Source organism: Tenebrio molitor, chromosome 5 (assembly GCF_963966145.1).
Source record: "Tenebrio molitor chromosome 5, icTenMoli1.1, whole genome shotgun sequence".
NCBI classification, from domain to species: Eukaryota; Metazoa; Arthropoda; class Insecta; order Coleoptera; family Tenebrionidae; genus Tenebrio; species Tenebrio molitor.
The window spans coordinates 20,607,450-20,621,614 of record NC_091050.1 but is presented as its reverse complement, the minus strand read 5'-3'; the positions used below and the strand labels follow the sequence as shown (position 1 = coordinate 20,621,614).

The 14,165-nt window shown below is 37.8% G+C and overlaps 1 protein-coding gene across 6 annotated transcripts in view; it reads right to left on the bottom strand.

Moving 5' to 3' along the window:
* Nucleotides 1-8,956: 8,956 nt before the first annotated feature.
* Nucleotides 8,957-14,165, bottom strand: part of LOC138131088 (clavesin-1-like) — a 41,565-nt gene continuing 36,356 nt past the window's right edge. For 4 of the 6 annotated variants that reach the window (XM_069047852.1, XM_069047853.1, XM_069047855.1 and 1 more), the window contains exons 2-5: nucleotides 10,739-10,881; nucleotides 10,537-10,631; nucleotides 10,133-10,477; nucleotides 8,957-9,794 (exon numbers count right to left, since the gene is read on the bottom strand). In XM_069047852.1, the coding sequence (XP_068903953.1) occupies nucleotides 9,489-9,794; nucleotides 10,133-10,477; nucleotides 10,537-10,631; nucleotides 10,739-10,877 (885 nt within the window). In that variant the 5' untranslated portion in view covers nucleotides 10,878-10,881 and the 3' untranslated portion in view covers nucleotides 8,957-9,488. Of the gene's footprint in view, nucleotides 9,795-10,132; nucleotides 10,478-10,536; nucleotides 10,632-10,738; nucleotides 10,914-14,165 lie in introns of all 6 variants that reach the window. The other 2 variants (XM_069047856.1, XM_069047851.1) reach the window with 1 other exon arrangement.

Genomic DNA, 14,165 nt, shown 5'->3' with positions numbered 1-14,165 from the left:
CGTTTTTAAAAGTGCTAAAATACATTGATCTTTGTAATAATTAAAAATCAATAAGTATGTTTTCTTTCACTTATGAAAAAGTATTGTATAGTTCACAAGATTTAACTTTGGGTATTTGTAATTTTGTTCAATTTTTTAATAATAAAAAATACTATAAAAATATGAATACAAAATAATCTATTTTTCTGTAAATTTTCATGTTTCTTTCTTCATGAACGCTTTTCTTGTTGTACAAATAAGCACGAATCGCAGATCAGTGCGTTATTTCCGAACAACAACAAAAGATGAGTGAAAAACGGGGAAAAATTTACAGAAACTAATTCACATGCACGTGGGAGATTTTGCAATAAAATTTTGACACGATGATTTTCACTTTAATTTAGATAAGTACCTAATTTCCATTAAAATGATCATTAAAAATGAGGTTATGTACCTACCTGAAAGGAAAAGGTAAAAGAGGATCTGCGTTTGTGAAAGAGAGAAAAAACTGCAATCCGCTTGATCACATTTTTTTTACGCTCGTTACGTCAATGTGGTTTGGGGTCATTCAAACCTTTCATTAACAGTGCATCGAGTTTTCTGCATAAAGTCACCAGTTGTGTCATGGTCATTAATATGGAACATTGCAGACGTCCTTCACCTTGTTTTTCTTCCAAGATAAAAAACCATTAAGTATATGGGATTAAAATAAGGGATAAATGTTGAAATCTAATAGTTTGTCTAGGTACTATTTTTGTCTACAAATTCATTTTATGCAATTCTGTTTCTTTAGTAAAGTGTACGAAGATGTGTTTGTTTCAAAGAAAGTATGGATTTCTAATATATTTTTTTTTGTTGACAGAATATCAAATTTAAATAAAAATAAATCATTGAGGTAGATTTCAATTTCATTTTGGATATAATTATTTTCGATAGAAAATATATTGTCTCTCAATTTTAAATTGAGTTAAAAATTATCTGCACTAGCATTTTTTGTTGTTGTGATTTATCTAAACATCTCCTAAAAACCGTAGCAAGCAATTGAGAGTATAATATCCGTATAAAAAAATAAATAGTCTGTGTATTCAACAACAAAACAAAATTGTTCATCAACGATTACAACATATCATTAATAAGTGGTATCGTGAGATCATTTAAATTTATAATTAAAGTAGGCTACGACCTTTATTTTTAAGTTAGATTGGCAACACTGTAGACGTTTAGGGTTCTCATGTTCAATCGTGTTAATTTAAAAGAAATAACACACTAGAGAATAATACAGTTTTCTTGACAATCTTAGAAAATGTTCAAAGTGTTCTCCCCGGCTTCGATGCAACGGTTAACTCGCCGTTTCATATTTTCAAACGCATTTTCCAAAATCTAAACAGTTACAGCGTTTTTGAGTGTTCAACCGGAAAATTAGGGGATGTATTTCGAAAATCTTCAACGCAAGCTTGTATGGAGTACTTCCATTTTAAAATAATTCTCCGTAAGAAAAATGTTATGTTCTAAAGTAAATCTTTTGAAGCGTTATTTTGATAATTTAAATGAAGCTGTCAACAGTCAATCTTGCCAACCTAAATTAAAAATCATAGTGTAAGAGAATTTTAAAAACGCAACAGAAAAACTACCTCTTCCACCCAAACATGTGGCTCATAAATTATGTTCTGAAAGGTCCTTGACTCGGGGGTGATTTTTACGGTCCCACAGGCGAGACGGGGACAGTGTAGCTTTGGCAGCTAGAACCGACGGGCTGTCCAAGGTACGAGTACGAGAGTGACGGCAGGTGAATAGTCTGTGACCCGGGAGTGGTGCAGTGAATTAGGCTTGTGCTAGCCGGTGATACAGTTACCAGGTGTGTCGGTAACTGGGTGATAGCAGGTTTGGGCAACCTGGGCTATGATGTCAGTATGTCAATGCGCTAAAACCTCTGGCAGATACCATGGTATAATTCCTGAGCACCGGATGTCCGGGTGAGGCATCTTTGGCTCATGACACGGCTCGGCCGTTGACTGGGCGCGTCTTGTCGAGACGGCCAGTGGTGACAACCAAATGTAACAGATCATACGTGCTTGATTAACGGTTGGGAGGTAACCCCGGCTCTCCTGTACTGAGGGAGCACAGTATCGTATGGAAGTGGGTTGTAGGCTCACACGCTGGCCGTGGCGGTCTTCTTCTGTGGAGACCGCGGGCGGGCCGTGCATCCCAAACTGCACACGGGGCTGTTACAGGTACTACTAGAACATCCAACGCAATCCCGGAACGTAGCGCTCTGAAGACGACGCCCGTGGTTCGAGCCCCTCATCATGATCGGGCTAGGGGGAGGAATCCCCCGGGTGAGTCACTGTATGACCTTGCTTCGCGACAGATGTGTCAGGTGTTTATCATTTACATGTTGTACCGTCCCATTGAGCAAACCCGAGGCCGGACCTGTGCTTTACCTTTTGAATGACTGAATGAGGTGGAGGTGAGTCCGACTGTAGATTATCGTATGACTGTAGCTGAGATTGTCTAATTTAATGTGTACCGATGAGTCTGATCGATTAATTATCAAATACTGAGGGATGACGCCCTTGGGCAAAAATCAAGTCTTACATATCAGAAGTGGGATCAGAATTCTGCGTGACCGAAACGGTTCACTCTTATTGTCAGCTACAGTGCGATAAACTTGCAAGATGGACAAACTCAAATTATTTTCGATTGTAAACCAATGACATATTTATTTGTGCGGCCTGACATGACAAACGTCCCAGTTCTTAGAAGTTGATAACCAAGTTGTTAGTATTGGTTGTTGTGCATGGTAAATTAGAGCGACGATCCCTTTTACTGAGAACTGAAAATGGTTATGCAAAAAAAAAATGTGTTGTCGAGGGTTACGAATCGGGGGCGTGTGAAAAACGAAAACCATTAGTCCATTCGTTCTTTGTGCAAAACCTATAAATGTCAGTGGTTTCCAAGAAACCGGGGTCCTGGAGATTATCCAAATTGCGTCAAGGCTATTAAAATGAACGCGTAGCATAACGAAGGGTGCCGAAATTTACAGCCCTGGACTACGCCTACATTGTATTTCGGTCCTTGAGGCAAAAAAACTGATAAGTGCGACCGAGCACGTACCCTCAACACTTAAGCTTATATAAGGGCGTAACTGGACCGTTGCGTCAGTTTTTCAGTTAGATTTTGTTCGAGACGCTCTACTGTCAAAGTTGTGAAATCATGTCCGAGTCAGCTGTCAGTCGTCGTCGCGTTAGACAAATTTCGACGAGCTCGTCTTCAGATGAAGACACAGCCGCGAGTTCGGCGAAACGCGCGGGGTCAAGCTCATCTACTAATACGCAGAGTAGTGATTTGGCGGGTGTGTTGAAAGATTTTGTGGCCAGCCTGAAATCACAAGTGGCCACGGTCTCGCCGCGGCCCATTATTAACACCGGGCTGTTGCCGCCCTTCGATCCAGAGGACCGGTCACTGAACATCCATCAGTGGGTCGCGAAAGTGGAAGAACTGGCGTCCATGTACCGCTGGACTGAAGAGGTGACGGTACACAACGCGTTGGCGAAGTTGGAAGGACTCGCCAAGACGTGGCTTGGTGGCTTACCAACTGTGACGTACACCTGGGAAGAATGGCGCAGCCAATTAATCGCCGCGTTCCCAACTAGTGACGACTACCACCAGAAATTACAAACGATGATGCAGCGGATCAAAAGGGTCGAGGAGACGTATTTCCGTTACTATTACGAGAAATTGGCTCTACTGAATCAGTGTGAAATCAACGGCGAAAAGGCGGTATCCTGCTTGATCGCGGGTATTCAAGACGTGGTGGTCAGAACAGGGTCGCAGGCCGGCGGATACACGGACCCAAGCGCCTTGTTGGGATACCTGAAGAGATGCGACGCGACGTCGTCGGCATCGGCATCACAGGTAGTTGACGATCATCAACAGAAATTCCGCCGAGGAACGCCACACGAATGTAGCTCCGATGGCGACAGAAGGTGGAAGACATCCGCCGAATCGGCAGCGCGACCACCTGTACAGGAGGGATCGCAAACAGGCAGGTCCCGGTGTCATAAATGTAAAAAATTGGGACACCTCAGGCGGAACTGTCCACTTTGGAGAGATAACGATGAGGGTGCGACCATCTCGTAATTACATTTGGGGGTAGCAACCATGAGAGACACCAGGTAAAATACTTCGACCCACAACAGACGGAAGCTACCCTATCAGTATTGGGTCAATGACCGGGCGTCCCTCTCAGCTGGAGGCCTGTCGGAAGCTTCCGAAGACGACGGACGTGATCAGGTGCTTTGTGACTAAATTTATGGCCTGTCAAGTGTCCGGGTGCAAAAGACCACAAATTGATATGTGCGGATCAATGTCAAGCGGTGTACACAATTATTTTCTGATGTTTAATGTTTACATGTTCTGATTGGTGTTAACAAGAGCAATAAAACAAACTGCAGCAAAACATATCTTCGATTATTTCTCAAACTTCTGCGACTATTTATTTTTTTTAATTTTTACGACGAGATCACCGTTATTAAGCGACAAATTCTAAAGGGTTGCATGAGTCCCATGGCAATGTTAGCACTAGTGTAGTTAGCACCGGTAGTAGGCTGATCAGCAAGTAGTAATAGATGTAGATGTTACGATACTAAGGTAAATTCACAATCTCGGGACGAGATTTATGTCAGGTTGGCCGAATGTAAGAGAATTTTAAAAACGCAACAGAAAAACTACCTCTTCCACCCAAACATGTGGCTCATAAATTATGTTCTGAAAGGTCCTTGACTCGGGGGTGATTTTTACGGTCCCACAGGCGAGACGGGGACAGTGTAGCTTTGGCAGCTAGAACCGACGGGCTGTCCAAGGTACGAGTACGAGAGTGACGGCAGGTGAATAGTCTGTGACCCGGGAGTGGTGCAGTGAATTAGGCTTGTGCTAGCCGGTGATACAGTTACCAGGTGTGTCGGTAACTGGGTGATAGCAGGTTTGGGCAACCTGGGCTATGATGTCAGTATGTCAATGCGCTAAAACCTCTGGCAGATACCATGGTATAATTCCTGAGCACCGGATGTCCGGGTGAGGCATCTTTGGCTCATGACACGGCTCGGCCGTTGACTGGGCGCGTCTTGTCGAGACGGCCAGTGGTGACAACCAAATGTAACAGATCATACGTGCTTGATTAACGGTTGGGAGGTAACCCCGGCTCTCCTGTACTGAGGGAGCACAGTATCGTATGGAAGTGGGTTGTAGGCTCACACGCTGGCCGTGGCGGTCTTCTTCTGTGGAGACCGCGGGCGGGCCGTGCATCCCAAACTGCACACGGGGCTGTTACAGGTACTACTAGAACATCCAACGCAATCCCGGAACGTAGCGCTCTGAAGACGACGCCCGTGGTTCGAGCCCCTCATCATGATCGGGCTAGGGGGAGGAATCCCCCGGGTGAGTCACTGTATGACCTTGCTTCGCGACAGATGTGTCAGGTGTTTATCATTTACATGTTGTACCGTCCCATTGAGCAAACCCGAGGCCGGACCTGTGCTTTACCTTTTGAATGACTGAATGAGGTGGAGGTGAGTCCGACTGTAGATTATCGTATGACTGTAGCTGAGATTGTCTAATTTAATGTGTACCGATGAGTCTGATCGATTAATTATCAAATACTGAGGGATGACGCCCTTGGGCAAAAATCAAGTCTTACAATAGCTTACTGTAATTATAAATTTAAATGATCGTACGGTATTTTGCTTTTAAATTGTGTGATTGATATTTGTAATAGTTTTTACTGAAACACTGGTCGCTCGTTTTAAAGTTGTTTTCTCGCCATTAGAGTTTGTTAAATTAATTTTTTTGTTCGACGCTGTCTGAATTTGAAAATTTTATCCTATGTGAACGGATTTTGATAAATGTCACAACTTGTCAAAACGAAACGTCAAGTTAATTTTAAAGATTTTAAGCGAGTTGGAGACTTTAAGGGGGTCGTCGGACAAAAAAACGTTGTATTCAACTCGTTCTTGTGTAAATTGGGCTTTTTTGGTATGAGTGGGCCAGATTAAAACGCGAGTGAAACGAGTTATAGTATTTAACATTACTAGCATGGTAAAAAGGGTTTTTACTGGCGACAGAAGGATATGACTGGAGACCTGAAGGCGAGCCGGTCACCTTCTAAAGCCAGTAAAACCCGTTACCATGCATGTATTGTTGAATATTTTATTTGTTCCTCACTTGTAAATAGTTATACAAACTATTAAAAATGCCGGTATTTAAAAAAAAATCGTATGAGCTTTACACGTATTGCTTTGGAAACGCACATCACTCTTATGAGCACGAGTGTAAAATTTTACTGACTAGCCAATACAATTTTACATGCTTGCTAGTATAATTTTACATGCTAGCCAGTTAAGAGACTTTTTCAAGGTGAATACAGTGACTTGATAAACTGATGTTTACAAGTAGGGAACAAATAAAATAAATAACTATTTACTCGCTTAGTTTATTTGAACGAACTTTTCAATGAACTTATTTTTGCTTACAAAATTCCCAATCATTCTTCTCTGTTTTATTTTTCTTCGTAAAAAAGACAAAACATTATTTATTATTATGTACTTACTTTATTTTACCTAAAACTAACATTAACTTATGTAATAAACTTTCATGTGGTACCTAATGAAGGAATTACGAACTAAACTAATGTTAATCGCATGATTTTATTCTAATTTCCTTAATGAATTTTATAACAGGTTATCTTCAGGGTAAGCGACTAAATGCAACGTCAATACATTCGAAAAGTGCTTTCTCTCTATCTTGCATCAGCAACAAATTAAATTTTGATTGTCATAGAGAAAAATAGTGCAAGAGGGTTCTATGGAATAGGCGGGTTAAACGGAATACCAGGACAGCGGAAGAATTCAAAGTGACATTTGGTTAACTATAAAAAAACATGATACTCACTACTGGCGTCCACACGTGGTGATAATATCCGAATTCTGCATCAGCCTAAGGTAACATGTAAAAGCTGAAGAAACTGGTGCTTATAAATTAATTTTTACGGGCGCGCTGGCACTTGTGGGACGAGTGACGTAAGGAACGAGTCTTCATAAGCCAGTAAGCCCAGTAAAGATTAATTGCTAAGCGAGTTGCATACAAACTTTTACTTCCAACTTCAACCTTCAAATTTCATTTTTTAATTGTTATTTATGTTTATAAAAATTTTGTAACTAAAGGCGGTAGGGCAATTATTCCTATGTCGTCATTGTGTTGAGATAAACAACAAAAATACTGTCAGAAGTTTTGTGAAAATTGTTGCAAAAAGAAAGAAAACAAAGAATGGCTTTAATGTCCGATGAAGATGAAGTGCACGAAAATAACCACGAAATTATCAACGCTGCAAGTGCGGTTCTTTACTCATTTACTTAGTTACCACCAATGCCTATAAAGTGTCATTTACTTAGAAGGCAGAAATAAAACTTTTTTATGTTGTACATTAGAATCTCAAATACGTTCTCGTATTGGCCAATGAAAAATCATTCATTAGATGACTCCTAGAGTGTCTCACACTGGGATGCTATTATTTCTCCAATAAGTATTGGAACTTTTATTGTTGGTTTTTTAACGTCAAAGGAAGAAATGCTAGAAAAAGAAGGCACCGAAAAAACAAACGAGAAGGAAAAGAGAAAAGAAATATACAGGCTGTTTGATAAAAAACGCCTCAACCCATAACTTTTTTATTTAATATCCGATTTCAATGAACAAAAAAACCAAAGATATGGTTTTTCATGCGCTACGAAGCAGCCATAAAATACTTTTTTTTGGCGTTATTTTCAGTAGCTACCGATAGTCAACTTTTTTTTTTTTTAATGGACACATGTAGTTTTTTAGGCTTAGTTTGGTGAAGTATTTTTTTCTAAATCTAATGATGTATTAAAAGTTATCATTTGGTCCATAGCTGACTGAAAAAAAAATAAAACAATTTTTAATTGTGGTTCAGCTTATTATGAAATTTTCGAATGTGCCGTGAAAAACAATTGGAATACAAATAGCAACAAATGTCAAGTGTGAGTTTGAAAATTTTCAGGTGCAATCTTGAAGAGTTTTAATATTATTTTCTTGGAAAACATGAATAATACTAATAATTATTATTATTTTTTCTATTAAATTTTTGTTTTTGACTAATTACTATTTTTATTACACTCGAACATAAAATAATAGTCAAATGACTGCTATCCTGCATGACTGACAATGTTGTTATTTTATACTTAAAAAAAAAGTTTAAAAAAGCAGATAAAAATTTCTAAGCTGACGTTTAGATGACATTCATCGATCATCGTACTTTGTATTCCGATTGTTTTTCACGGCACTCTTAAAAATTTTATAATAAGCTAAACCACAAAAAATTGTTTTATTTTTTTTTCAGTCATTTATGAACTAAATGATAACTTTCAAACATCATTAGATTCAAAAAAAAAAACCTTACTAGACCAAGCCTAAAAAACTACATGTGTTCATTAAAAAAAAAAAGTTGACTATCGTTAGCTATTGAAGATAACGCCAAAAAAAATATATTTTATGGCTGTTTTGTAGCGCTTGAAAAACCATATCTTTGGTTTTTTTGTTCATTGAAATCGGATCATAAATAAAAAAGTTATGGGTTGAGGCGTTTTTCATCAAACAGCCTGTATATCTATTTAAGGAAAAAATATTTTTTCATTTTGAAGGCAATTTGTGAATTAGTAATACCTGTTCATGTTGGGAAGAACAGCTGTGGCGCAAACGACTTACCTATTACTATGACAACTCATATGAAAGTTAATGCCAAATGTGTATAAGCTTTCCCATTAATAACTGCCGCAGATTTAAAATGCAGAATGTCTTTTCGTGGTTGCAAGATTTTATTCAACACCAAATGTGATTGGGTTGGTTCATTGTGCAATATGTAACTCGTAGTTACATGAAGAGTATGGAGGAGTGGACAAAGATATTAGTATTTGTTTATTCAGTAGAAATTTATTTCATAAATGTACGTATTTGCCTTCCAGAAACTTCAGATATTCCAGAAATATACCCTGGCGACATGTTTTTCTCCAATGTAAACAAAGTTATTATCGAAAATCTAAATGTAATTTAAAAGTAACCGCATTCGCAAGAAAGACGATGATTTTCGAACCGATCTTCGTCAACGAAAACGTTTTTCCAAAGTAACAAGACATCAAAATTGTTAAAATATTACACCAATTTACCGTAACTTGAAAAGGTTTAATACTGCTTGAACTAACTGTTAAAACACTGCTTAAATTGGTTTTTACTAAAATAATTATTCATATTACATTTTTTAAAATGCAAGATTTCTAAACTAACACGCTATTAGTAGATCTATTAAAGTTCCTTCCATGAATTGACATAACTTGTCAATTAATACATATTTTTGTATTTCCATCTTAAGCACACAAGAAACCTAACCTACATTATTTTTAATTTCCTAGAGTAAATCGCAACTTTTACAATCAAGTTCATTGATGTTATTCTTTTTCTTCGAGTTCTGAATCACGGTAACCTAACTCTTTCATTTCATTTACGACCTGCTTGTTTTGGCGACAAATTTCCACCCAATACTCATAATTGTAATCTGGATGTATTCCACCATACCTCTCCGGTAGGTATTTGGGATCGACGTGTTTGTGAAGGCTTTCCATATTGTCTCCGTGGAAAAAGATTCTCTCCTTCATGGAATCGTTCAAGAACGGTTTGAAGATGTTGAAGATGATGTCGAAAACGTACGATTGGTTCACGATGTGGAGGGCATGGATTCTTATCGGAAAGGAAGTCTGCGGAAAATTCTTCAATTAATGACGCACTTAAATAATACAATAATTAAAAATATGCCAAAATTTTGTCAAAATTTCAGTTTAATTTAAATTTTGCATTGTACAACCAAGAAACAAAAATCTACTTTTTGAATACTGCAATTATTTAAAAAAGAAAAATTCAGAACAACCACAACGAGTTACTTTTACTTTTAAAAATAACTTACCCCAAATTTCTTGAAAGTGGCTTGAAGGTGAACACGATCGCAAGTACCGCAAGTAACAGTTAATCATTACATCATTCTTTCAGCAAGTACACAAACTGGACTGTCAAAAAAATAACATACGAGTACACTTACCACCATGATTTGTACCATTTTATGTGCAACATTTGGAGTCATGTACCACGCTTGCTGCATTGAAAGTCCGGCCAAATCGAAAAGACAAATTCCTCCCAAAATCTGCGCCCTCGGTTCAATTAAGGCCATTTCTACGGTAGCTATGGTAGCTTGAAACATTTCATCCAGTGAGTGCTTTTCTGGATCCCAAGAGCCGATTCTATACTGCATCATTCTCCTTCCGTTGCCATCTCTATACGGTGGAACAAGAATTACTTGGTCGGCTCCAATTTTTTTCAAAGTAGTTAAGTCGATGTTTTGGCAATATTGGGGGTTGACTTCTCTAAAGTCGTAGTAGTTCACCAGCTGGAGTACAAAGGAAAATTGATTCAAATAAGTGGAAAAGAAGATTTATGTAAATTTACCAATCTGTGTGCTCTTTCAATTATGAAATGTCGAGCTCGAAGAAATCGGAGAAGAAAGGCGTCGTCAGTCCTATGAGGTGTACATTCTCCTCTTGCTATAAATAAAATAAATATTTTAAGGGTGCGAATACGAAATTTAGAGCTAGGATTGTTGGAAGAGACTTATTTACCCGTACTTGGTGAAAAATTTGTAAAAACTTACCATAAATCATGTCTCTGAAATCCGAAATAATTTGGCATTTCGTTTCGGGATCCTCACCCAGGTTTTCTTTGGCCCATTCTAACAATTCTTGGGGTGGTTCTCCACAGTCCAAGGCGTCGTATATTTCTTTTTCCGTCATTTTGCTGCAAACAGTTGTTGCTATAGTGTTGTTTACCTACACAGTGCTAGTTATCAGTTACTGCATGACATAAAACAACGGTTCGAGGACTGTAAACGTTTTCGTTTTAATTTTAAATGATAACAGTGAACACCCAAACACCTTACGTATTTCCAACATCAAGGTTAAAAAAAAATAACAATTGTTATTTAAACAGTTTAATTTTCTATTGAAATGTAATCGTTTTAGTTAGTTTCAAATACTTTGGGTAATTGAAAATTTTTGCTGTATTTTATGTAGGTATTTTGAGTTTACTAGTCCAGTCAAATTAAAATGTTGTTTCCACTAATTCTAAGACTAAGTGTAAGCATTGTTAAGCTTTTGAAAAATGCATTTTTGGAGCTTAATTCGCCCCCATATCTAAAATTGCGACAACCAGACCAAATTTTTACTGAACATGTTTTATAGAACACCACGTGTTCATTTTAACCACGGCACCGGTGAAAGGGGCAAATAACAACGGGGTTTTATTTATAATTTTTATACCAAAGATTATTTTTTAAATAAATTTAAATAACGGTACCGCCTCTGAGGCACTTGAGTTAAATTAACTTAACTTAAGCGAGTTTCCTTGTTACATTAAACAACATAATCAAGGATATAAGAGCACAGATTGGCAAGAAAAAAATTGTTTCAGGCGACCGTCAAGATTTTTTTCGATTTCTAGAAGGAAAATGTTTTTGGCAGCAAGGTCAAATTTTTGCAACCTCTCAAATCACCACTCTAGCATCACTCTAAAACTTGTTCTTGAACAAGTTTGGATCATTATTTTTACACATAAAAATATTGTGTATTGTGCCAAGTGGTAGCATACTTTGAAAAACTCTCATAAATGTGTTTCAATTAACCTTGGCATGTGCATTTAAAATAATAAATGTTTGATTACAGTGTGAATATCTGAACCGCACCAAAAGAACATTAAAATGTGTTGAAAGTAAACTTATATAATATTGTCAATTGCTCATAGAGTGACTCATCTTGGGTAATACAAATCGACGCAAAAAAGGAAGTCCTCAATTTTTTTTGTTTTTCACTTCTACCATGTCAAATGAAGGAAGTAACTGATCTCGAGAAACTTGAATAAAAATTAGCTGCACCTTGTTGACACCTGGCACTTGTAAAAATAAATAAGTACTGACATTGTATAACATCTTGAATATTTCCATTTTGCTACCATTCCTAGAGTTATTTTATTTAATAACTTACTTTCAAAGCACTTTTTTTAAATAAAAATAAAACGAATGAAGCGTGATGTTGAATAATTCAGGAAGATGCTTATTATCCTCTAGTTACATGTACGATTTCAAAGAGAAAATGTACGAGTATATCTGATTCATTCCGTTAATAATTAGTTTTTGCTTGTTGCTTGACCAACATAAATCTCTATTGTGTTGTCAATGTCAAGGACATTGTATTTATAACTTAGAAAATTGAAAACACACTGTTACATAACGAATGTATCATTTTAACACATCTTTCATTTAACTAACTCTTATAGGTACCTATCTATATAAAGGTCGCTAAAAAGTATGGATACAGCTACATATTTTCAGAAGGGTTTAGCAGAGCTTGTTGAAATTTGGCAAACACTTTAAATTCTATCATCTGAGTTGTTTTTCAATTTTCTAACGTCAATTATTCTAAAGGTACAAGGCTAACTTTTTTTTTAAATGGCACGGGGGTCAAATTTAATATCTTTAAAAAGAGTACTTTTTTGTGAATTCAGTGATGTAACACATGCATATCTTATTTTAATCTAAACTTTATAAAAAATTATCGAATTAATAAAATTTTAAAAATATAAAATTTAGTTAGCCTTGGAAATGTTGTCTTTAGCTATCGTTAGTTCTTTGCCGCCTGTATTTTGACCAAAAAATAAATAAAAGTTAATAATAAGTGTAAAAATAAGACATTTAACTGAAACAGAATAAATTTTAATAGATAAAAATAAACGCGAAATAAGTATGTACATAATTTTTATGCTAAAAAAATTTTCAAAATGGTGGCAATGTGGACATGTGTTACATCACTCCATTCACAAAAAATACTCTTTTCAAAAATATGTCAGAATAACAGGATGAGGTCTTAGCCGCCAAGACATTATTATTTGATATTTGTTATAAATAAAGGGAATAAAGAACGTAACGGTCCGCGCGCGTGTACCTAACGCTCCACCCTCCAGTTATTCTGGTACTACCCTCGCGTCACACACGAACGTTCCGTTCGTCAGGGGTTGCCCCGCTGACGCGTTCTTAAGAACAGTGATAACATGTTTCTAAAAATAACTCTATTTGGTATAAGGAGTACAGCCAAAGCATTAAAATAACAAAATAAATCTTTTCCACGAGTGGCGCCGACACGGCCATTCTGACATTACGCCCGTCCTCGGGCATCCTTATGGAAAGGTAACTGTAACTACAGCAAATTGTATCTATTAGACACGTTCGGCCTTTCCTGACAATCTAACATTTCTCGACTAAACACAACGCGCGGTGGCATGACTCATCTGGCGTTAAAGCAGGATCGACAATACTCAATAAGCAGGCTCATCTGGACCTGGTTCAGGATCAACGTAATAAACAGTTATTGGTACACATAACTCATCTGGGGCTAACCCAGGATTGACTCAATATTCATCTGAACCGCGTCCAGGATCGACTCAACATTCATCTGGACCGCGTCCAGGATCGACTCAACATTCATCTGGACCGCGTCCAGGATCGACTCAATATTCATCTGACCTCAGCCAGGATCGACACAATATTCATCTGGACCACAGCCAGGATCGACACAATATTCATCTGACCGCAGCCAGGATCGACACAATATTCATCTGACCTCAGCCAGGATCGACACAATATTCATCTGACCTCAGCCAGGATCGACACAATATTCATCTGGACCACAGCCAGGATCGACACAATATTCATCTGACCGCAGCCAGGATCGACACAATATTCATCTGACCTCAGCCAGGATCGACACAATATTCATCTGACCTCAGCCAGGATCGACACAATATTCATCTGGACCACAGCCAGGATCGACACAATATTCATCTGACCGCAGCCAGGATCGACACAATATTCATCTGACCTCAGCCAGGATCGACACAATATTCATCTGACCTCAGCCAGGATCGACACAATATTCATCTGACCTCAGCCAGGATCGACACAATATTCATCTGACCTCAGCCAGGATCGACACAATATTCATCTGGACCACAGCCAGGATCGACACAATATT